The 27,146-nt window shown below is 34.6% G+C and overlaps 1 protein-coding gene across 3 annotated transcripts in view; it reads right to left on the bottom strand.

The window, feature by feature from the left end:
- The window catches only part of STXBP5L (syntaxin binding protein 5L), a 386,525-nt gene that overhangs the window by 337,542 nt on the left and 21,837 nt on the right, over positions 1-27,146 (bottom strand). For all 3 annotated transcript variants that reach the window (XM_060099916.1, XM_060099917.1, XM_060099918.1), the window contains exon 2: positions 450-547. In XM_060099916.1, the coding sequence (XP_059955899.1) occupies positions 450-547 (98 nt within the window). The remainder of the gene's footprint in view (positions 1-449; positions 548-27,146) is intronic.

Below are 27,146 nucleotides of genomic sequence, written 5' to 3'. Positions count from 1 at the left end.
TAGAAAAGAAGAAAGTTCTCAAATCTGTGACTTCAGTTTTCACCTTAAAACACTAGAAAAAGATAAAATGAAACCCAAGATTAATCAAAAGAGGGGAAATAAAAAAAATCAAACCAGGAATCAATGAAATAAAATATAGGAAAACAATACAGAAAAGCAATGAAACCAAAAGTTGGTTCTTATGAAAATCAGTGCAGCTGATAAGCTTCTAGCCAGACTAATCAGGAAAAAGTAGAAGACACAAATCAGCAATATCAGGGATTTTAAAAGGAGCATCAATACTTATCTCACAGACATTAAATATATGCCAATAAATTTGATGATATGGGTTACTCATTGTTAAAGAAACAATAAACTTTATTTGGTCATAAATATTTCACTTACCTAAATATTTAAGGAAATGTAATTGGTATTAATATAGCAAATAATGAACCAAAAAATAAGGATACATTCGTATAGCACCAGTTCTCGTCCCAATAGCCAAAATTTTCTGAACTGGATCAAAGGCTAATGCTGTTGGCTGATAAGGAAAACCATGCCGAACTGTCTGAAAGAGAGAAAACAGTGAAAATAGTCATCAGGGAAATAAAAATTTAAATCACAACAAGATTCCACTATCTAACCACCAGAATGACTAAAATAATTATTTATTTAATGTTTTAAAAACTATTACCAAGTATTGTTGGTAGGAGTGTAAAATGACACAACCACTTTAGAAAAGTGTGCTGTAGTTCTTTACAAACTAAACATATACCTGTCCTATGACCTAGAAATTCCACTCCTGTGTATGTACCCAAGGAAATGAAGAGCATATGCCCACATAATAATTTGTATAAGTATGCCCCTAACAGCTTTATACATAACAACCTAGAAACAGCCCAGGTGACAATCAACAAGAGAATTCAAAAACAAAACTGTGGTATACACATACAATAGAATACTACTCAACAATTAAAAGATAAAAACTAATGACAGAAGCCAAAACATGGATGATTCTCAAATATATTATGCTAAGTAAAAGAAGCAATACACAAAGAATACATATAGTATGATTACATTTTTATTAAGTTCTAAACAAGTAAAACTAACCTATGGTGAAAAAAATCAGAACAGTGGTTGACTTGAGGAGAACTGACTGGAAGGGGTATGAAGGAACTTTATTGCGTGAAGGTAATATTCTATATTTTGACAAGGTTTGAATTACACATGTGTATACTTTAGTCAAAACTCATCAAACAGTACAATAAAATTTGTGACAACATATAAATACATATATGAGTGTTCCAGTATAATTCTTTCAAATCCTCTGTATGTTTGAAAGCTTTCATAATAACACAGCAGGAAAGAAAGGAAAGAAAAATATAAAGAGTTCATAATATCACAAAAGAGACAAGACTAACATGTAAAAAGGAATATGCAATATTAGACAGGAACTAATTTCAATATGAAATGTGCTATAACTTTTCAAAAAAAATAGGGGACCCACATAGGTCAGGATAAAAGGGATTCTATACCTTGTTCAGCCACATATTTAGTGCTCCAAAAACTATTTTTAATGGAAATATCTTTATAATAAAATATGGCTTTTGTAAATATTTGAAGATGAAAAGATTAACTATAGCATGTAGTTTATCTAAAACTCATTCCCCAGAGAAAACACAGTAAGGAGTTCATTGGATAAACTCATTTTCTTTTAAAGCATATATGAACATATATGCATATGCATATTAACTAATATATAACCAGATCTGTAATCTGGTTTTCTCACTTAGAAGTATATCATAGAAATATTTCCACAAAAATATGTTTAGATGTATAATGCTTCAACCTATTTAAAGGTTGCAGAGCTTATTATAGTATGAATATACCACAATGTCTTTAACCAACCAACTACTGTTCTATAACCTCCAAAGAATTTCAACTAAGTTGGTTAAAAAAATTATTACTAAGAAAACCCATTTTCTATTCATGATCCTTAACTGAGGTGTTTCCCTTTTGATTCTAAACTGTCCTTATTTTGACATATAAACAGAATTGTCAACAGGAAGATATTCATAATCTTCATGCAGATCAATGTGGATAAAAATAATCGAATATAGTTTATCTCAAAAAAATAGAACAGGTGGGAACACTTCCCAACTCATTCTACAGCCAGTATTACCCTGATCCCAGAAACAAAGTCATCACAAGAAAAGAAAACTAAATACCACTAATTCTTAATTAATATAGGTATAAAAATCCCCAATAAAATATGAGCAAACCAATTCCAGCAACATATAAAAAGGAAATACAATATGACTTGGTAGAATTTATCCCAGGAATGCAAGGTTGGTTTAACATCAAAAAATTAATGTAATATCCCATCTCAATAGAAAATAGGACAAAAATCACGTGGTCACCTCAATAGATGCAGAAAAATTATTTCAGAAAATCCAACACCCATTCATGTTAAAAAGCACTGAATAAACAGAACTGTAGAGAACTTCCTCAATCTGATAAATGGCATGTACAAAAAACCTACAGCTAACATCATACTAATTAGTGAAAGAATAAGTGCTTTCCCTCTAAGATCAGGAATGAAACAAGTATGTCTGCTCTTGCCACTTCTACATCCTATCCAGGGCAATTAGGCAACAAAAAAAGAAAGACATCAGATTTTTTTGAAAAAGGAACTAAAACTATCTGCCAATGACATGATCTTGTGTATATAAGCCTAAGAAATACACTGAAAAATTATTAGAACTAATAAAGAAGTTAAGCAAGATTACAAAATTAATGTACAAATCAGTTATATTTCTATATAGTAGCAATGCACTATCAAAAAATGAAATTAAGAGAACAATTTCATTTACAACAGCAGCCAAAGGAATAAAATATTCAGTAATAAAATGAACAAAAGAAGTACAAAACTTACATGCTAAAAACTACAAAACACTTTTGAAAAAAATTTAAGACAACCTAAATAAAAGGAAAGGCTTCTCATATCCATGGATTAAAATACCTACTATTGTTAAGGTGACAATACTCCACAGATTGATCTTCAGAATCAATGCAATCCCTAACAAAACCCCAGCTGGCTTTTTTTTTTTTTTTTTGCAGAAATTGACAAGTCAACCCTAAGATTCATATGGGTATTCAAGAGGCCCAGAATACCAAAATGATCTTGAAAAGGAAGAACAAAGTTGGAGCATTCACATTTTTAAAATTTAGACAAATCTGCAGTAATCAAGACAATGAGGCACTGGCATAGGATAAACATTTAGATCAATGGAACAGCATTGAGATTCCAGAAACAAATGTTCACATTTTCAGTCAGTTGATTACTGCCAAGGGTGCTAAGACAACTCAATGAGAAATGAACAGTCTTTTAACAAATGATACTGCAACAACTGGATATCAACATGCAAAAGAATCAAGTTGGACTCATATATACAAACTAACTCAAAATGGATCATAGACCTAAATGTAAGGGCCAAAACTATAAAAATTTTAGAAGAAAACATATGCTTAAATCTTAGTGACTTAGGATTAGGCAATGGTTTCTTACATATAACCCAAAAAGCACAAGCAATAAAATTAAAAATAGATAAACTGAACCTCATGAGAATTAAAAACTTTTGTGCTGTAGAGGATACTATCAAGAAAGTAAAAAGACAACCCAAAGAATGGGAGAAAATATTTGCAAATCATATATCTGATAAGGAATTTATATCCAGAATAAATAAAGAACTCTTACAACTCAATAATAAAAAGACAAATAACTCAATTTTAAAAATGGGCAAAGGATCTTAATAGACACTTATCCAAAATATATATATAAATGACCAATAAGCACATGGTAAGATGCTCAACATCATTAGCCATTAGGGAACTGCAAATCATATCCACAATGAGCTATAACTGCATACTCACCAGGATGGCTACAAAAAAAGATATTAATACAGATTGACTAAGATGTAGAGAAATTGGAGCCTTAATACATTGCTGGTAGAAATGTAAAATCATGTAGTTTCTTTGGAAAATAGTTCGGCATTTCCTCAAAATGTGAAACAGAGTTACCCTATAACCCAGGGATTCCACTCCTGGGTATATAACCAAGGAAAATAGAAAAGAAATCCATATAAAACTTTTATACAAATATTCATAGCAACCTGACTCAAAATATTCAAAAAGTAGAAACAACTCAAACATTCATCAACTGATGAATGAGTCGATGAAATTTGGTATGTGTGTACAATGGAATACTATTCATCAATAAAAGCGACTGAAGTATGGTACATGCTACAACAGGGATGTACCTTGAAGATGAAAGAAGCCAGTCATATATTGTATAATTCCATTTACATGGAATGTACAGAATAGAAAAGTCTATAGAGACAGAAATTATTGGGTTGGCCAAAAGGTTCATTCAGTTTTTTCTGTAAGATGGCTCTAGTAGCTCTTAGTCACTTTTAACTCCATTCAAAACAATTTTGTTAGACTGTATGTGACAGCTGTCATATCAGCGTGCATTTTAAAAAAAGCCATCAAAATTGGTGAATTTTTGTGTAGCCATTTTAAAATTGAAGATGGAAGAAAGAAAGCAACATTTTCAGCATATTATGCTGTATTATTTCAAGAAAGATAAAAACGCAACTGAAACGCAAAAAAGATTTGTGCAGTGTATGGAGAAGGTGCTGTGACTGATCAAATGTGTCAAAAATGGTTTGCAAAGTTTTATGCTAGAGATTTCTCGCTGGACGATGCTCCACGGTCAGGTAGACCAGTTGAAGTTGAGAGCAATCAAATCGAGACATTAATTGAGAACAATCAACGTTATACCCCTCGGGAGATAGCCGACATACTCAAAATATCCAAATCAAGCGTTGAAAATCATTTGCAGCAGCTTGGTTACGTTAATTGCTTTGATGTTTGGGTTCCACATAAGTTAAGTGAAAAAAAACTTCTTGACCATATTTCCGCATGCTATTCTCTACTTAAATGTAATGAAAACATTCCGTTTTTAAAACAAATTATGACGGGTGATGAAAAGTGGATACTGTACAATAATGTGGAATGGAAGAGATCCTCGGGCAAATGAAATGAACCACCACCAACCACATCAAAGGCCAGTCTTCATCCAAAGAAGGTGATGTTGTTTATATGGTGGGATTGGAAGGGAGTCCTCTATTATGAGCTCCTTCTGGAAAAGGAAACAATTCCAACAAGTACTGCTCCCAGTTAGACCAACTGAAAGAAGCACTTGATGAAAAGCATCCAGAATTAGTCAACAGAAAATGCACAACCTTTCATCAGGATAATGCAAGGCTGCATGTTTCTTTGACGACTAGGCAAAAACTGTTACAGCTTGGCTGGGAAGTTCTGATTCATCCACCATATTCACCAGACATTGCACCTTCAGATTTCCATTTATTTAGGTCTTTACAAAATTCTCTTAATAGAAGAAATTTCAATTCCCTGGAAGACTGTAAAAGGCACCTGGAAAAGTTCTTTGCTCAAAAAGATAAAAAGTTTTGGGAAGATGGAATTATGAAGTTGCCTGAAAAATGGCAGAAAGTAGGGGAACAAAAGGGTGAATATGTTGTTCAATAAAGTTCTTCTTGAAAATGAAAATGTGTCTTTTATTTTTACTTAAAAACTGAAGGCACTTTTTGGCCAACCCAATATATCACTGGTTGCCTAGGAATGGGGGAGAGGGGCTCTGGATAATGGGCATTTACTGTTAATGAGTACAGAGTTGTTTTGGGGGTGATGAAATGTTCTAAAACTGATTATGGTAGTTGTTACATAACTGTGAATATACTAAAAACTAGTGAAATGTATGCTTTAACTGGGTGAATATTATTTTAACTTGAAAGAAAAAATACTGTTCTCCTCAAGAATATCAAATATTCTGATATTGCATCATCAGACAATGTGTACAATAAGAAGTTAGGATCAGTTGGGATACTTGGCTGATTTCAAAAGAATCAATGCTATCAACTGGAATGACAGACATGCGGTAAAAAAAAAAAAATTGAAGCAGAGAAAAATGTAGGACAACTGAGTCTGAAGACAACTTGTCAAGGTGAAAAATTCTCAATTTTTAGACACAGTCAGAAAGGGTTGTTGAAATACTATAGTTTATGTTCAGTTGGTGAAATAAGCAAAGCTGATCACCAACAAATAAAATGAGGTTCTTAAATATCTAATTTTTCCTAATATTATTTTGTTTCTCTTGCCTTGTTTTACTCTCTATTTGTCTGCTCAGGCTGCTATAACAAAATACTGGGTAGCTTAAACAAGATGTTTATTTCTCACAGTTCTCAAGGCTAGGAAGTCAAGATCAAGTTACTAGCCAATTCAGTTGCTGGTAAGAGCCCTCTTCCTGGGTTGCAGATGGCCACCTTCTCATTGTGTCCTCATATGATTGGGAGGTAAGCATCTCTGTCTCTTCCTCTTATAAAGCCACAAATCTCATCGTGAGGCCTTATCCTTATGGCATCATCTAATTCTAATTAACTCCCAAAGGCCCCATAACCAAATACTATCACCCTGGGGGTTAGGGTTTCAACATATGAATTTTGGGAGAACCCAATTCAGTCCATAGCATTCTCCATTCAAAACATTACAGGGGATGAGGTAAGGTGGCCAACTGTACCAAAAGTTACACAAATCTCTCTAGATATCTGGAGCAAAAAAAGATGGTTACAAATAGGTGGAAACGCTGGTCATGTCACCCTGAGTTAGGAAGCTGTTACTATCTCTGAAATGAAAGACACAAACTTGTACTCATTGCTGACACTGCAAAAGGCACTAGCAGAAATAAAATGACTTACTTTCTTCGTGTCTTTTAATCTGGCACCTTCCATTGGCAGAATCTAACCACAACACAGCTAGGAAGGAATTCTGAACATTTAGCTTTAGTTTAGTTTTCATTTTAATTTCCTCAGTATACAAATGAGAACACAGAAGGGCCAGTGTGGAACAAGGGCAGTATGAGACAAAAAAGAACTCATATTAGGCCTGGCTGACTGGGCTTAATATTATCATAATATTTCAAAACAGCCTCAAAAACACCTATGACAGAGACTATCTGTCGCTTCCCACTATCTTCTTCTCCCCTTTTTCTGTAGTACTAAAATTTTGAGTTCAGCACATAGCAATCCAGTTCACACTATATTTCCCAGCCTCCACAGCTGAGATTAGATTCTAAACAAAGGAATGAGAGCAGAAATGATATAAATGCATAAACATAATGGCAAATAAAACTTATTTTTCTCTTCTACTAATTGGAAAATGGATTCAATGGCAGGAATTGGATCAGCCATCTTAGAACATGAGATGAAAGCCATATGTCAAGGACAGTAGAGCACCAAGATAGAAAGACCTTGTTGGGTTCTAGATACCATAAAGCCATTGAATCAGTCCTTGGTTGCTTAATCTTAGACAGATTTCATGAAAGCGAAATAAACTTCTACATTGTTTAAGCTGCAGTTATTATGGCCTGTTAAAACATCTTAACTGTCATCCTAACACCCATACCAACCATTCATTCCTAAAAAGAAGTAAATATTTATTAGACCACCAAGTTAGTTTATGGGGAATGTTCCCTAGTATTGCTCATTAGTCTGAAAAATAAAAGAAGCAAATATGGGACTTCCCTGGTGGCCCAGTAGTTAAGAATCCACCTGCCAATGCAGGGGACACGGGTTCGAGCCATGGTCTGGGAAGATCCCACGTGCTGGGGAGCAACTAAGCCTGTGCACCACAACTACTGAACCTGTGCTCTAGAGCTTGCGAGCCACAACTACTGAGCCCACGTGCCACAACTACTGAAGCCCTCACACCTAGAGCCGGTGCTCTACAACAAGAGAAGCCTCCTCAGTGAGAAGCCCGTGCACCACAATGAAGAGTAGCCCCCGCTCGCCACAATTAGAGAAAGCCCGCACACAGCAACAAAGACCCAATGCAGCCAAAACTAAATAAAATTAATTAATTTTTAAAAAGATACAAATATGGCTTTTGATCCTATACTACAAGATTCCAACTTGCTACTGTATTGGTGATTCATGCTTATATTTATCATCTCTATACTATTGATATGCCAAAGCTATCATTTCTATAATCTGAGCATAGAACTCCTAATATCATATACCAGTTTTCATCTAATAACATGAATGCAACAATTGAAAACTACCAGATATAGAAAATAAAACTACCTATAGATTACAGAAGATAGAATATTATAATTATGAAATAAATTTATTCTATTTAAAATTCCTCTAGATAGACAATTTGCCTCTCAATATTTATGATTACATAATATGTGCTTTTTCTGATATAAGTTCACTTGCCTGGTTAGGTCTACAAATGTTACACTCTGGGGAAAGGGTAGAGTGAGGTAAATCATTCCTGATCTTGGATCCAGAAACTGGAAATTAACCACAGTCTCAAAATTTGTTCAGTAAGTCATAAAGTCATTTAATCTGAGATAAAATATCTGGGCTATTCTGTTACAGGAAAGAACATTCACATGGACACACATATTTTGGTAAGCAAAAACCAATTATTACTGTAACTGGAGCAACTCCCACTGATGAGAAAATTCCCTCAATTTCAATGATATTTGTTTCCAATAACAGCCAAATTACTTGAACTTTGAGGGTTTTTAGGGATGTGTGTGTATGTCCATAGCTCTTCTCTAGATGTGATGTCATCTTAGATCCCTGAAAATACTGCTGAATGATTTCCTGCTCCCTTGGATGAAGAATAAGACTAAGAGAACTATGGTAGGCATATGACACCATGGAGTGGCATAATGGTAACAAAAATAACAAGTTCCTATGAAACCCCATCACTTTGCGATAGAAAGGTAAGATTGTTCTATATGCACAAGTATGGCAAAATACCTACTCATGCAAATGCCACTGGCAATTGATGTACTGGTACCAGTTTCTCATTAAGACTTTTAAATCTCTTGAAAGAATGAGAAAACCACCATGCTCAAAGATCTAAAAGGCAGTTGATATTAAAATTAAAGGAGAGGGACTTCTCTGGTGGTACAGTGGTTAAGACTCCACCCTTCCAATGCAGTGGGCACGGGTTCTATCCTTGGTTGGGGAACCAAGATCCCACATGCTGTGTGGCGTGGCCAAAAATTTTTTAAAAAGTTAAATTAGAATAACGCCCAAATATACCCCCATTTTATAAGATATTTGGAAGTAGATATAACAGAAATGTGATTTTATCATTAATATTTTAAAATTTTATATTCTTTTTTCATTTTAGTTTTATTTTTATCAAACTCAATTTAAAAAGTCAGATAATTCTATAGGACAGGTCACGAAAATTAGAAATAATCTGTCCCCTTCCCTCGCCCATTTCCTGCTTTCTAGAGGATCTTTTTGCTATTTGTTTTGGCATTTACCTAATGTGTCTGAAAATAACGTTTTTATATTGCTATTTACTGACTTTTCAAAAATTTCTCTCTCTTTTCTCCCACCTCCTCATTACACATACAAGCACACTTGCCATATCCCTATCTTCTCAATAAATCATAGCAGTTAGTGTTAACACTCTATTAATACTGCTCTCTTATTTTGCCTCACAAATGTTTTATTCCCTGAGGTTACATTTTTTTAAGTTGCACTTGCTAAGTTTTTATCTGCTTTTGTCACTAATTCAACCCCAAACTTTTCCCCAATTGCCCACTTTATCTTTCAATATGTTAAACACAACAGGTATATAGATTCAGAGAGAGGAAGGAGAAAGACAGAGAGGGAAAGAGAGAGAGAGAGGGACACACTATTTACATAAAATTCAAACAATCCCTAATGACTTAAAAGCAAATCAGCTGTTGCCTGGGTCCAGGAACAGAAAGAGGGATAGGCTGCTGCAAAGGCCACAAGTGATGAAAATGTCTGTCCTAGTGATTTCACAGGAAACACATCACATAGTACAGTATACATAATTTCAGATTGTTTTAAGCATTATAAAGTAAATGAATATAGGTACAAAATACTAAATAAGATACTAGTAAATCCAATCCAGTAATGTATACTAACAATGAGAAACGAAGACCAAATTATTGTTTATCCCAAAAATTTAAGTGAGTACATATACCTCATATTTCATTTGTTACTAACATATTTCATCCTTTTCTTTTCCCTAATTTAAAGTTTTTCAGGCCTTAGCCTTGAAACTGGGGGCACTTCGGCTTATAAAATAAACCTTGACAAGATACAGACACAGAAAAGCAAATAATATTCTTCATCATATAAATGTCTTTGCAAATGCCATTTCTAAAAAGGAGCCTATACCCTACAGATTGATGCTACCTCTTGTGAATGCAATCTTTAGTTTTTAAGCAGTCTCTAATTCTGATTGGTTGTTTTATTTATTAATGTGTTCCCCTGACAATAATATTTAAATTGACATAGCATTTTCAGAAAAATATAAATACATGTGAGTTTTCTTTATAAAGCCAGAAGAAGATCATTAGTACTTTTTCTTTCATAAGGATGGAAGAGAAAATAAAATTTTAAAGTATGTCTCTGTTGGGTTTAGATAGAGTTTGTTGCCTAATCTCATTTAAATTAACACAAAGACAGCTCAATATCAGGATATGTACTGACATTCATTAAATCAACAAATAAAAAGATAAAACCTCATGATGATGTCAGTAAGTTCTGGAAAGACATTTGATAAAATTCAGCAGTCAATCCAAGTAAACATCTTATGTAAAATAGGATTAGAGGAAAACTACTTATATATGATAAATATTAACAATAACAAAAATAACAACAAATATAATACTAAACAGCAGAAAGGTATAGTATGCCCATTAAAGTCAGGAAGAAGAAATACATGTTCATTATTCCCATTATTGTTCAGCTTTGTTTTAGAGATTCAAGCTAATTTAGTAAGATAAGAAATTGAAATAATATATAAATATAGGAAAGTAAAAAACAAATTACTAAAATTTTTTGGAAGAAAAAGAATCTGGTAAGTCATCTAGATACAAGGTAAGCAGACAGAAATCAGCAACTTTTCCCTCCACTAAAAGTAACCAATTACCAATAAAATTGGGGGAAAATCCCCATTTTTATTTTTGGTTGTTAATTTGAAGTCTGTCAAATTTTTTTAAAGTCTAAAAATAAATGTTTTATTCAGTAGCATTGAATAATATATTTTCTAATATATAAAATGGTTAGGGAGACAAAATATTTTTCACTAGACTAGAACTTAGTGATTAATAATAGAATTATATTCATAGGTACCAATGTTTATTTAATACTACAGAAGTTACAACACAACTGTTAAAATTCTATTAGAAATGCAGAGCTGATGTAATTTCTGTTGTAGCTAGGACAACAAAATACCATTAGGATTTAGTACTCAAGAAGCAATTATTTGTTTATATACTTCAAAACCTTTTTCATTATTGTTGTGTGATTTAAGCTGCTAAAAGCATCTCTTTCCAAAGTATCTACAAAAACCTAGTTTTTTGTAGGAAAATATATTTACACATAGGAAAAACTGGAAATTTTATTTATACATAGTAATAAACAAATGAGGTCCTAATTATTAGTGTTTTTCAAAAATAAAATATTTACCTACCTATCTCTCAAATTCCAAGTCAAGGTCTCACTCCTACATGAAATATTTACTAAAATTCTAAACCAACACCACAGTGTAGCACTTATTGAAAAATGATTATTGCCCTTTGGTCTCCCCAAATAAGTTCTAAACTCCTTTGTGAGCAGGGACCATGCCTTTAATGTGTCCCCTTCACTAAGCTTAGTGCTATGATTAAACAGTTAGGTTTTTTAAAGTTCATCAATATGATTTGTCCATGTAAGCAGTAGTTCCTTCAAAAACTATTCTCTTATATTTTTAAGAAAGATGAATAATTACAACCAAATATAAGTATTGAAATAAAATCTTTATCTAGAATATCTCTGTATCTGGAGCTATTGTCTCAACTTTCCATAGTAATGAAAGCACGCTTGAGATTTTATTTTAAATGTTCAATAGTTATCATTCTCACCCTTTTCCCTCTGAGCACCTTCGTGAATTATTGTAACCACATACAATTACATAATGCTAAGGTGTTAGAACAGAAAAAGAATCCACACTTGGATAATATATTTAATATATATAGTTATTTAATTGGGAATATGTTACAGATACTAATGTGTCATTAAATCTAATGTAAAAGTAGGTTATTCTTTACTACCTAATTGTGTTTCTTCCTGCCATATTATATTACAAACTACTTGAGGTTAGAGATTCTGTTGTTTCAAGCTTAAGAGCCTTACAGGCATTCAAAAAAAAAACTACTGATTTTTATCACAACAGTTTAACACATATAGTGAGTAACTTTGACTCTATAGTTCACAATGTTAATTTTACCAAAAAAACCTGACTCATAAATGAGATAATGCATGTAAATGTGCTTTATAAATTGAGCATACTATGTAAATATATGTTTACAGTATTTAAACTTAATAGAAAGGTGTCCTTTCAAAACATGAGGGAATCAAGTTCAAATTAAATGAATTTATCTTCTCTAATACTATCTCATTATCTCTCATATTATCACGTTCTCTCATAATATCACGTAGGTATGCTAAAACATACCTTCAAAAAAACAAGCCAAGTAACATATGAACAGGCCTAATTCTCACTACAGAAAGGTATAGAGATATATATACAAATATGTATTGACATAAGTAATATGAATACGAGCACACTAATAACAAGTAACCATGAGTATACCCAAAGGTATCCAAATCTATCATCTTTACTATTTAATAAAGGACACAACTGAAGGATAGAATGTCTTCAATGTGGCCAGATTGTTCTCTCCAAAGTACTTCCACAGTTTTTTTTTTTTTTTCCATCCACAGGACCCATTTTTATCTTCTAGGTGATTTTACCATCTGGCTTATATATTTTCTCTCTACTCTGAGCCCTATTAACAGCCTTATGTCTTCAATATCCTTGCTTCAATCTATCATACACCGTGACTACATCATTCTTCCTTTCCTTTCAATTCAACTGAGCATCACAATTAATATCACCAGCCTCAAGTGAACACAGCCTCATCATTATACACTTCCAGACCTCTTTCAAGAACCCAGATTTGGCATTCTCTATATTCACTCACAGTACCTTTTCTGTCATCACTTCCATTCCATCTTTCTTACTATCCTAGTATTTCTGCTTAAACCCTACTTATTTGATACCCTTATTTTCTTTCTGGCTACACTAGTGTCTATTCCCAACTTATTTAACATTTCAACTTAATTCTGTATCATGCTTGAAAGAAATATATACATCTTTTTTGAATCTATTTTATATGTCTATATAGCTATCAAACAAATTTCCGGGAACTTAAAGATCTTTTCCCATTGATAAATAAGAAAAATGGAAATCAGTAGTCATAGAAAAATAATCTGGACTAGGGGTAAAATAAAAATCTCTTTTAAAAGAAAATAAAAATCTTGTGAAGCAAAATTAGAGGTAGGATGATGTGGAAGAATATTGTACTAGGAGTTAGAAGAGCTAGTCCAGGTCCTAACTCTGTCACTGACTATCTAACCTGGACACATTACTTAAGCTCTCAGTTTCTTCATCTATAAAATAAAGAGAATGAACTAAATTATTTCAAGGTGTTTTCCAATTCCATACTATACTCCTAATACAAATACTTGTACTAGAAACAATGGCAGACTTAGAGACACATGATAGACCAATAGATATTTCTCACAAAGAATGTATTCCTTAAAAGAAACAAACAATGGGCTTATATTTAGTGGTATATTCCCTGATTCAAAAGGACTAATTATCTACTTAGTTACCATGTTAGACTATTAAAAATGATTTGCTGTTTATTTAGTTTGATTCCCTTGTGAGCTACATACTTGGATTTCAAACAGTCCACTGAGATAGCTGATACTATTGTTATTTCTATTAGTATAAATAGTCTTTAAGTATTTGAGGGCCACCTCTCTTCCTCAGATGGCACCTTCTTAAATTTCCAATAATAGGAAGGGTAGACATTTTGAGCCTCCATTACAAATAAAATAAGATCTAAATTTACAATCTACTTGCAGAAACAGCATTTTGCTCCCTACCAAAGAAGTAATGCAGAGCTGATGTCTTTCTTTCCTCAGCCTATTTACTGTCAATTGCAAAGAACGTGAAAATGAAAATTCTCCTCTTGCTACATTAGAAATAGACAATGAAGACTATATGCATACAGTCCTTGCCCCCAAGGTCGCTGTCACCACCATTTGTTTACTATGTACAGGGTACAGTGAAGAACACTTTACATGGTTTATCTCATTTAGTTTGCATTTATTTCTGTAGCCCCATGAGGTAGGTGGTGTCATTACAGAGGAAGAAATTGAGGTTTAGTAAAGTTAATCAACCTATCCAAAGTCACCAAGCTAATGGATAAACAGTTCGATTGATAGCTTTGGAAATGAGAGCCATGTAGCTTTTTGGTACTCTAATCTTGTCTCAGGATGAAAGAATGTAACCTTCTGATTTGCATAAGAATTTAAAATCAGAACAAGAAATTCCTTTCAAAAGGATCATAAGAAATATCAGAGTTTCAACTTGGGGTAGAATCAATATCAAGGGAAACCACAAAGACAATAACCAAACACTTTTGTTCCTAGCTTCACTAAGTTGTGTAAATAAGATCAAGTGAAGGATGCTTCATGCTTCAATCAAGAAAATAGTAAGATTGTATCAAAAAAAGGAGGAGCTGTGGTCATCCCTGATCTTTGAGTCATAGGGTATGGAAAAAGGGGCATTACAAACCAGCAAAATGCTTTTTTCCCCCCTTTTTATTTAGTTATTTAGTCTTCGTCTTCGTTGCTGCACATGGGCTTTCTCTAGTTGCAGCAAGCGGGGGCTACTCTTTGTTGTGGTGCGTGATGCTTCTCTTGTTGCGGAGCACAGGCTCTAGGCATCTGGGTTTCAGTAGCTGTGGCACACGGGCTCAGTAGTTGTGGCTCACGAGCTCTAGAGTGCAGGCTCAGTAGTTGTGGCGCATGGGCTTAGTTGCTCCACGGCATGTGGGATCTTCCCAGACCAGGGCTCAAACCCATGTCCCCTGCACTGGCAGGTGGATTCTTAACCACTGCACCACCAGGGAAGTCCCCAAAACGCTAAAAATGCTTTTTTTACCTCCCACTACTCAGAGCCATTCTGGAATAAGCTCCTTCATGTTAGGTTAGGAAGAAACTGATCCATGCCAACCTTTACAGTTCTTATGGCTTTATACCTCAAGGTACTTATAAAAATCTAAAGTGTTAGCGTATTAATTTTCCTGGAATGTGTAAAAACAGTTCATTTTGCGAAAAATAGGGCAGAAAAAAACAAGAGCATGGGTGATAGCAAAAGTATGGTGGTTCAGGGTACAGTAAAAATGGATACAATAACTCAGAAATTTATAATTAAGAACGGGAGAACAAAAAGGGATAGCAGGGGCAGAGGGGGAGAGACAAATTAGGAGTCTGGGATTAATATATACACACTACTGTATATGCAATAAACAACAAGGACCTACTGTATAGCACAGGGAGCTCTATTCAATATCTTGTAATAACCTCTAATGGAAAAGAATGTGAAAAAATAGATATATATGTATATGTATAATTGAATCACTTTGCTGTACACCTGAAACTAACAAAACATTGTACATTAATTATACTTAAATTTTTTTAAAAAAAGAAGGAATAGGAGAACAAGGTCCATGCTCAAAGGGGAAAGAAAAAGGCTGGCAGAGATCACCAAAGGGAAAAAATATAGGCCAGTGACCCTGCGCTCTGTCAGGCCTCCACCTCAAGTTGCTGCTGGTAATAGGCCTCAACTATAGCCAGCACAGTCAGTCCATTAGGTAAAAACTGAGAAACAGGTGGATGCTTGAGAGGGCAAAATGTGAGCTATTTATGCTGACTCTAAGAGTTCTACCCACCAAAGCAGAATTTCAGAAGCAGTGTAAATATTTTTTGGCTCCATATATCCCCATAATTTCCATTAATTTAGTCCATTGCCCAAAATACAACTCTCAGAAGGTCAACACATTTTTTAATACCACAGCAACAAAAACTCAAAAGATAAATACCTAGTAAAGACAACACCTGGGAGACACATTTTATAAAACAACACATTGACTAAACACCTTTTCACAATGGGACTATCACAATGATAGCAGTGTTTTTACTCCTAAAGTGTGGGAGGGGTGTCAAGATAATAGCAGGGAAAAAGTTAAGAAAGAGAAGACTGTAAGCTGAATACCAACCTCATCTACTTAAATAGAAGCTATGAATGAAGGTATTTTTCATGTTGAAAAACATTAATCCCAAAGGTAATACTTAAAGATTTATAATCCCTGATCCTTGGGTAGTAGCAGTAGAAAGATGAAGAAAAAGAAACCTTAAGAATGAACACCTTTGGTGTACAGATCTTTAACTTCCTTGGTCAAATTCATTCCTAAGTATTTTATTCTTTTTCTTGCTATTCTAAACAGGATTGTTTTCTTAATGTCTTTTTCAGATAGTTCATTGTTAGCATACAGAAATGCAACTGGTTTTTATATGTTGTTTTTTTTTATGCTGCAACTTCACTGAATTCATTATTTTGAACAGGATTTTTAGTAGAGTCTTCAGGGTTTTCTATATATAAGATTATGTCATCTACGAACAGAGACAATTTTGCTTCCTCCTTTCCAACTTGAATGCCTTTTCTTTCTTTTTCTTTCCTAATTAGTCTGGCTAGAACTTCCAGTATTATGTTGAAGAGAAGAGGTAAGAGTGGGTACCCTTGTCTCATTCTAATCTTAGAGGAAAAGATTTTAGGTTTTCACCATTGAGTACAATGTTAGCTGTGGGCTTGTCATATAGGGCTTTTATTAGACTGAGGTACACTCTTCTATACCTAATTTGTTGAGAGTTTTTATCATGAGAGTATATTAAATTTTGTCAAATGCTTTTTCTGCATCTATTGAAATGATCATATCATTTATATCCTTCATTTTGTTAATGTGGTGTATCACATTTATTGCTTTGTGTATGTTGAGCATCCTTGCTTACTAGGGATTTATCATCTGACTTGACCATGGTATATAATTCTTTTAACGTACTGTTGAATTCTGTTTGATTCTATTATGTTGAGAATTTTTGCATCTATGTTCATCAGGGATATTGGTTTATAATTCTCTTAAAACACTGGTGAAAGAAATCAAAAAAGACACAAATAAATGGAAAGATATCCTGTGTTCATGGATTGGAATAATTAATATTGTTAAAATGCCCATTCTTCACAAAATGATCTACAGATTCAAGTCAATTCCCCATCAAAATTCCAATTGCATTTTCCACAAAAATTAAAAAAAACCTAAAATTTATATGGAATCACAAAAGACTCCAAATAGCCAAAGCAATCTTGAGAGAGAAGAACAAAGTGGGAGGTATCACAATTCCTGATTTCAAACTATATTACAAGTCTGCAGTAATCAAAACAGTATGGTACAAGCATAAAAACAGACACATAGACCAATGGAACAGAATAGAGTCCAAAAATAAACCCACGCATATATAATCAGTTTTCAACACAGGTGCCAAGAATGTTCAATAGGGAAAGAAGAGTCTCTTCAATAAATGGTATTGGGAAAACTGGATAGTCACATGCAAAAGTATGAAACTAGACCTTTATCTCATACCATATACAAAAATCAACTCAAAATGGATTAAAGGCTTAAACATAAGACCTGAAACCATAAAACTCCTAAAAGAAAAGATACAGGAAAAGCTCCTTGACATTAGTCTTGGCAACAATTGTTTGGAATTGACACCAAAAGCACAGGCAACAAAAACAAAAATAAACAAGTGGGACTACATCAAACTAAAAAGCCTCTGCACTGCAAAGAAAGCCATCAACCGGCAGTCTACAAAATGGGAGAAAATATTTGCAAACCATCTATCTGATAAGGGGTTAATATCCAGAATATATAAGGAATTCATATAACTCAAGAGCAAAAAACAAAACAAAACAAATAACCCAGCTAAAAAAAAATGGGCTAAGGGGGCTTCCCTGGGGGCGCTGTGGTTGAGAGTCTGCCTGCTGATGCAGGGGACACGGGCTCGTGCCCCGGTCCGGGAAGATCCCACATGCTGCGGAGCGGCTAGGAAACAGTATGGAACTTCCTCAAGAAATTAAAAATAGAACTATGATATGACTCAGCAATCCTACTTCTGGGTATATATCCAAAGAAAATAAAAACATTATCTCAAAGAGTTATATGCACTCCCATATTCACTGCAGCATTATTCACGAGATACAGAAACAACCTAAGTGTCTGTTGATGGATAAACGGATAAAGAAAATACTGTGTACACATACACACATGTGCACACACACAATGGAATATTATTTGGCCTTTAAGAGGAAGGAAATTCTGCCATATGTGACAACATGGATGAACCTGGAGGACATTATACTAAGTGAAATAAGCCAAACACAGAAGACAAATATTACATGATCTTACGTATATGTGGAATCTAAAAAACAGAAGTTGAACCCATAGAAACAGAGAGTAGAACAGTGGTTACAGGAGGCTGGTGGGGTTGGGAAAAAGGGGAGATATTAAAGGGTACAAACTTTCAATTATAAGACGAATAAGGTCTGGAGACCTAATGTACAACATGGTGACTATAACTAATGATAATATATGTATCTCTGAAATTTGCTAAGGGAGTAAATCTCAAGGATTCTCACCACACTCACACACAAAATGACAACTACGGGAAGTGATGAATTAGTTTGTTTGTAGTAATCACTCCACAATGCACACATACATCAAAACATCATGCTGTATATCTTATATACAACTTTTATTTTTCAAAAAGAAATAAATAAATAAAATTTTAAAATCTACTCATCAATTTCATTAAAGGATCTGGATTCAGGATAAATATGCTTATTCATAGTAGCAAAAACTAACAATGCATGATATTGGAATCAGGATTCATTATCAAGAAATATATGGGATAAAAAGACCAAAATAAAAGATTTGAACAAATGCAGAAAGACATCCACATACCTGCATGGATAGGAAAAATATTAAGGTACTACTTATTTCTCAAATTAACTTATGGATTTAATATATTTTTAAAATCAAAATCTCAATGCATTTTATGTGTACTGGAGGAGGTAGATTAAGATTCTTAAGTTTAGCAAGAAATATATACACTTTTAAAAAGTGTAGTAAGAAAAAACTAGGTCTACCACTTAATAAAACATGTTCTAAATGTGTAATGATTAAATCAGTATGCTACTAGGGTAGGACTAGGTACCAATGAATGAAATAGAATTGATATCTCAGAAGCAGACCATGATTTTTGGTTGAATTTAACATATGATAAAGAAAACATCAAGAATTACTAGGAAAGGAATTAATTATTCAGTAATTGGAATTCAGGAAATTAAATAACTACTCAGAAAAATAATTTTAGGTTCTCAATCACACCACACAAAGTCTTGATGTTTGATTGAACTCTAAGTCTTGGCTAAAATGTTTCAAAAGTGCCACTGTATTTCTCACCCTGGAGTTCTTTGATAGATGGAAAAATGACCAAAAATTCTTTCCCTCCAATCAACGAGTAGAGCCTATATCCTCCCTTCCTCTCTATCTTAGTCATGTGATTTGCTTTGACCAATAGGACAATAGTACATATGACCCAACATTTGAAAAGTGTTGTGCACTGGGGACTGGTCTTTTGCTGCTCTTAGAACCTCAAGATCATCATGTGATCCAGTCCAAGCTAGCTTAATGGAGAATGAGCAGCCAGACACAGGGAGGAAAACCAATCATAGGTGACAGCCAGCACAAACCCCAGACATGTGAGTGAGGCCATGCTAGATCATTAATCCACCAGCCAACCCAACAGCTGATCCCAAACATGGGAGAGAGCTGAGCCTGAGTCTGTGGTTAGCTGGTGGGTCCACAGCAGAAAACCTGCCCAGCTAACTCACAGAATCATGAGCAAAATAAAAGATTATTTGTAAAGCCAGAAAAGGAAAAGAAAAAAGGAAACAAAGCCTTTGGATTGTCAGTAACAAGATTTTGTAGATAGACCTGCCTATTTTACATACAGGACTGCCTTTGTTACTAGGCAGGTCTGCCTGAAAAGACCCAAGACAGTATTCAAGTATTTAAGTGGTTGGAGGTTATTTTCAGATAAATAAGCAGAAATTAAGAGAACTACTAGTGATAAATGACTTGGCAATAGTGAAACAAGTCATAAAAACTGGCAAATTTGACCTGGCTTAGAGTGTAACTCTCAGGTTAAACAAACTGGATTTTTAATCATAGCCCTACACTTTATTAGTCATGTGACTTTAGACAATTCATATAACCTCTCTAAGCTTCAATTTTCTTATCTGATTCATGAGAATAAGAACAGTTCTTACTTCATAGGGTTCTTATGATGACAATCAAAAGACGTAATCCCTCCAAAGTGCTTCATACTTCCTGCATACTTATTGTATTTCTGGTGCATGACCAGAAGTAGGCACTAAATAAATTTTAACTATTATCATTGCCTTCTTTTATAATTTAAATTTAATGTAAAAAATGATACCAGATATTCATTTGGACTATCCTTGGCTTCGTCAGGTTCTTACAATCCACTTACTCTATGTTTAGCATCTCTAAATTTACTGTTACCTTCTCCTCCTGACAGGCTGATGATTTAGTCTAGTTAGTGGAAAATGTGGGTATATCTATGTCTGTGTGTGTGATGAAACATGAAAAAAAACGATGAAAAAATATTTAAATGCCAAGTTACCTAAATCCTGTGGAGTGGCAGAAAGGCATTAGCTTGAACTGGTCAGTACTGGCAAAAATAGTTTATGATCTACTTTATTCAACTGTCTTTCCCTAGGCAAGATAAAGCAGATGAGTCAGTAAGAATTAGGTCCCTGCTTCTAAATAAATTAGTCTCAGAAGTAGAACAAGCTAATGAAAAATAAGCCTTCATTTTTCTTGTAACAATTTTAGGACTAGGAACAAAGCAAGTCATATTTGTATTAGATGGAGTGGAATAGAATTATGAGACAAAATAAGCCCCGATCATATACTAAAATTGTTACAGTGACCATCATGCTAGTTCAGTTGATTAAAACTTTTAGACTGGACTTGATCCCTATGCCTGACTGTAAAAAGAGCACCTTAGGCAGACACTGAAGAGCAGAGCCAAATCATGATTCAAGAGTAATCATCAACATAATAACAATTATAAAGAAGAATGCCTCCACCATGAAAACAACATGCTCTGGAACCAAGAGAGCTGACCAAGGGGAAGTGGTTTGCACCAATATTTCCTTCTTAAGCCACTGCCCACCTTTTTAAAAAGTCTGAGGTTAAGGGCACTCAGTTGAGCAACCAGCCAAATACAGAATGTGGGAAATTCTAAGACAAATGACCTGGTTTCTTCAACTATCAATAGCATGGAAGAAAAGGAAAGGGAACTATTATAAATTAAAATAATTTTAAGGGACATATGCAAAGAAACAGGATGCATGGCCTTTGTATCATTATACTAACAAATCTATTATAAAAAGACATTTTTGGGCTTCCCTGGTGGCGCAGTGGTTGAGAGTCCGCCTGCTGATGCAGGGGACACGGGTTCATGCCCCGGTCCAGGAGGATCCCACATGCCACAGAGTGGCTGGGCCCGTAAGCCATGGCCGCTGGGCCTGCACATCCAGAGCCTGTGCTCCGCAGCGGGAGAGGCCACAACAGTGAGAGGCCCGCGTACCGTAAAAAAAAAAAAAAAAGACATTTTTGAGACAATCGGGAAAAACTGAACAAGTATTAAATATTAAATAATATTAAGGAATTATAATTAATTTTGCTAAGATAGTATCACTATGGTTGCTTCTTTTAAATCCTTACATGTTAGTAATATATACTTAAGTACTATTGGGTGAAATAATAAATATCTAGGACTTGTTTTATTTTTACTTTTTGGAGGAGGAAATACATTATTTATTTACAATTCTTTCACTTTATCCACAATTTCCCATACAAACATAAGAACTAAAAAAAGTAAAACCACCACTTGGGAACACAAGTGTCTTTCTTTAATTAGTCCAGTAGAGGGAGGGTCACAGCCCTCTCACTCTGTGAAGAAGACAATTGAGGCACACTGAAGGGGAAAAAGGGCTAGAAAGAATGCCTGAGAAACAGCTTTCAATGAGAAATACGACATGCCAGCGTGGTGGGCTTCTCTGGCAGACTCATGGTGTTACCCACAGGGGACACAGCCTGGCTTCCCAAGAGGGTGCCAGCTGCTTGCCACCATCCCCCACCTCTTTGCTACCAAACACTGAACATCCAACACAGGTCACACATCTCATGAGCTGTGTGGGGTGTGACAGTGATAGTGGGGGACACTGAATGCCTCTCTCTCTGGGAAGAGCCCAAAACCCCAGGGACACACAGGAAACCCCTTTCCTTGGCACTGACAGTCACAGCTTCTGTCTTGAATACAATGCTGACCTATAAAAGTAAAAACAAAAGCACTCCCCAGATTCCAGGGGAAAGGCAGGGGCTAAAAACATGCTGAAGGGCTTCTGTCTCTGTAGTCCTCTCTCTGGGAGGCTGCTAGGGGTGAAGGGTGGGGAGCTCTGACTGCTGAAGATGGGGAAGGAGCAGGGCAGATGCTCCACAAAGGCTCTAGGATTTGTTTTAAATTACTCCAGTAAACCAATAACTCCAGTAAGTTGTTTCTAAATTCTACAAAGTAACTGACCTGATCTCTTCAAAAATATCAAGATGAGAGAAGTCAAAGAAAGACTGAGTAATTGCCCCATTTTAAAGGAAACTAAAAAGACATGACAGTTAAATATAACATATGATCTTGGATTAGATCCTGGCTCAGAAATAAATTTATTTTTATCTTGCCATAAAAGACATTAGTGAGACAACTGGCAAAATGTGGATAAAGTCTATAGATTAGATAGTAATATTATACCAGTGTAGATGTCCTGATTTTGATAACTGTACTGTGTTTTTTTTTAAGTCTTTATTTCAAGAAAATAAAAGCTTAAGTATTTAGGGACAAAGGGGCATCATGTCTGTAACATACTTTCAAACAGTACAGAAAATGAGAAAGAATAGTAACTCAAATGTGATAAAATAATATTTGTGGAATCTGGGTGAAGATATATGGAATTCTTTGTACTACTTTTGCAATCTTTCTGTATATCTGAAATTCTACTTAAATGGAACTTAATAAAATAAATATTCCAATAAAAAAGTTGTGTGTTTGAGGAAAGGGGTAATAGACAAAATAATAACAGCAAAATGTGATAACTATTGAAACTGAGTGAGAGATACATATAGTTTTTTATATTCTTCTATTTTTGTCTATATTAAAATTCTTCCCTATAATATTTTTGTTAAAGAATGCTCAGCTGGCCAAACAGATAGATCAGAGGGTAAATAAGCTTTCCTTGTCTTTCAATTTCTTTATCTGTCTCAAGGATCCTCTGGCATATATACTATTCGACCAGTCAGATTAGTACTGTCCTTTAGAGAAATCTGAAAAAAATTGAAATACCTTTTAAGAATTCAAAGAAACTTCAAACGTTTCACTAAAAATAGTTGTCTAGTGCTATATTATGTAGAATAGATTCATATGCTTCTTATTAGTATTGGTTTCCAAAAGGAAAACATCAAATATACCACATATCTTCAAATACGTAGGGGTAAGAAGGATATTGTATAAAGGGGTGTTCCTATAGCAGGGGTGTATTCCCCCCTGCGTACTTTTCACACTATTTAATGAATGTTTTAGGGTTTAATATAAGGTATTTTGCTTTTAGAAATTGTTTTAACTCAATGCCAACAAAAGCTAAAACTGAAGGTGGCATTGGTCAGCTTTAAGGTAGCAATTGTGGGTTCAGCAAGATAAAAAACAACTAAAACTCTCCCAAATTACTTTGTAAATTACCACATCATGTATCCATAGTGTTTCCTATTAGCAAACAGTAACCAAGGTCCTACTGGTGCTACAGTAACCAAGGTCCCCTTCATCCAAAACAAAGACCCGCTCATATTCTTGAGCACCACTTTTATCACAGAGACAGTGAGGAACAATTCCAAGAAAACAAGAATAAAATTTACATCAAGAGCTCAAAAACATCCGTATTTCCCCAAAATATAACTTTAGGTTACCCAATTCCTCACCCATAGTCCTTGTAGGCTGGCCGGGTTTACCCATAAAGTTCTCTTACTATTTCCGTCTCATAAAAAGCGGTGGAGTTCATTCACCAAATATGCACAGAATCTTAATTCCTAAAACTTACATTCTTTTTATTTCTTTTGTTAAGGAGACTAAGGAGGCTATCTAGCTTTCCTTTCAGAACAAATTTCAAATATAAAAATGAAGTAAACACTGAGTTGTTTGCAAAGTAGTTATCCGTTGCTAATTTACTATGAAAATTAAGGCAGGCAGCAGAGAAAGGAAAACTGAACCGATTTACCTTTTCACAGTAAACCTTGTGATAACTTTTGACTTATCTTTCCTCTTTCCACTTAACTTCAGATATCTCAAAAGGCATTTCAAGTGCCATTTACCTGAACCACCCACCAAAAGCAAACAGTGCATTTGATACAAACTGTCAAAAACTAAGCTAGTTAAGTTTTCCAAATAAAAAATTTTCTCCTGTGAAATCTGTTATCTTTTGCTCTAAACAATGACATATATGTATGGAGCAGACATTTTATCAAAGTGATGAGATAATAAGTACCCCATCACACCATCCTATAATTTTAAATGAAAAAATTATTTATACTTTCAACAGAATTTTGAAAAACATGTCACGGTTTTTTTTATTTTAAAAACTAAACTAAAATAAAAAGTTATTCCAAAATAAAGTTGCTGAGTACAAAAATGGCATAATAAAAGTACAGCTTGGGGGCCTCCCTGGTGGCGCAAGTGGTTGAGAGTCCGCCTGCCGATGCAGGGGATATGGGTTCGTGCCCCGGTCTGGGAGGATCCCATATGCCGCGGAGCGGCTGGGCCCGTGAGCCATGGCCGCTGAGCCTGCGCGTCCGGAGCCTGCGCGTCCGGAGCCTGTGCTCCGCAACGGGGGGGGCCACAACAGTGAGAGGCCCGCATACCGCAAAAAAAAAAAAAAAAAAAAAAAAAGGACAGCTTGGGCTTCCCTGGTGGCACAGTGGGTGAGAGTCCACCTGCCAATGCAGGGAACACAGGTTCATGCCCCGGTCCAGGAAGATCCCACATGCCGTGGAGCGGTTAGACCCATGAGCCGTGGCCGCTGAGCCTGCGCATCCAGAGCCTGTGCTCCGCAACGGGAGAGGCCACAACAGTGAGAGGCCCATGTACCGCAAAAAAAAAAAAAAAAAAAAAAAGTACAGCTTTATTGAACAGCTTGTTAAAGGCAAAGAGACATATGAAAGCATTATTTGAATAAGAACTGGCATTCAAGAGATTAACATTAATAAAAAGACATTAATGGAATATGGGAATAGATTTGTTATACTGAATAAAACATTATGAGGTGTTTATTAAAATAGAGTTCGAACTATATCTCTAGTTCAAGAGCACAGAATGGGTTATTTTCCTTTGTAAAAAACTTGGCAAAAATATAACAATAGTCAACACTGTCTAATCTTAATGTTACTTTAATGTAATCTTAATGTCTTTGAACTTGATTTCTGCACTTGTAAAAGGCATACATTCAACTTTATTATCTCTAAATTCTCTTCCATGTCTAAAATCTTGTAATGATTTCAAATTATCTCCAAGGGATTCAATGGTATCCCCAAGATTTGGAAGTCTTCAATCTGTATCCCAGTTGCATGAGCCAAGTAAAATAGTCCTGAATTCAATCTGTGTATTCATATATTCCATAATGTACTATATAAGGAGGTTACCTAATCATGGGGAAAATACACTGTATATCATGTCTGGCTCTTAACAAAAAATTATAAGGCATACTTAAAAACCAATAAACCACAGTTTGAAGAGACAACAAACATCAGAACCAGCTTCAGATATGGCAGAAATTTTGTAACTATCAGTCCAGGAATGTAAAACAACTATGATAATATGCTAAGGGCTCTAAAAGAAAAAGTAGATAATACACAAGAATAGGTGGGTAATGTAAGTATAACAATTGAAACTCTAAAAATAAAATAAAATGCTAGAAACAAAGCACACTATAAAATGGAAAGGAAGAATACTTTTGGTGGGTTCATCAATAAACCGGACACAGCTGAGAAATGAATAAGTGAGCTTGAAGAAATGTCAACAGAAAGTTTCAAAGCTGAAATGCAAAGAGAAAAAGGAATGAAGAAATCAGAAAAGAATATCCAAGAACTATGGAACAATTACAGAAGGTGTAATACATGTAATGAGAATATGAGAAAGAGAAGAGAGAAAGAAACAGAACAAATACTTGAAACAACAATGACTGAGAATTTCCAAAAATTAACGACAGACACCAAATCATAGTTCCAGGAAACTTAGAGAATTCTAAGCAGGATAAATACCAAAAAATCTACACATAGGCATATCATATTAAAACTGTGGAAAATCAAAGACCAGGAGAAAAATCTTGAAAGAAGCCAGAGAAACAAAACCTTACCTGTAAGAATCAAGGATAAGAACTGTATCAGACTTCTCTTCAGAAACCATGTAGGCAATAAGATAGTGGAGTAAAATATTTAACGTGTTTAAAGAAAAAAACCACCAGCCTGTAATTCTGTATCCTGTGAAATTATTCTTCAAAAGTGAATGAGAAATAAAAATTTTCTAAGACAAACAAAAATTGAGTGAATTTGTCACCTTGCAAGAAATGTTAAAAGAATTTCTTCAGAAAGAAGGAAAATGATATAGGTCAGAAACTTAAATCTACATAAAGAAAAGTAATGTGTAAGAGAAGGAATAAATAGACGTTAAAAAATACTTTTATTTTTCTTAATCGATCTAACAGATGATAGTTTGTTCAAAATAATAATAGCGACAATGCATTCAGTGATTATAACCTATAGATAAGTGAAATGAACAAGAGCAATGTTATAAAGGACAGGAGGGAGAAATTTGCAATAC

This window comes from Mesoplodon densirostris, chromosome 5 (assembly GCF_025265405.1).
Source record: "Mesoplodon densirostris isolate mMesDen1 chromosome 5, mMesDen1 primary haplotype, whole genome shotgun sequence".
Taxonomy (NCBI): domain Eukaryota; kingdom Metazoa; phylum Chordata; class Mammalia; order Artiodactyla; family Ziphiidae; genus Mesoplodon; species Mesoplodon densirostris.
Note: the sequence above shows the minus strand (reverse complement) of the source record. Positions and strands in the feature narration are given on the sequence as shown.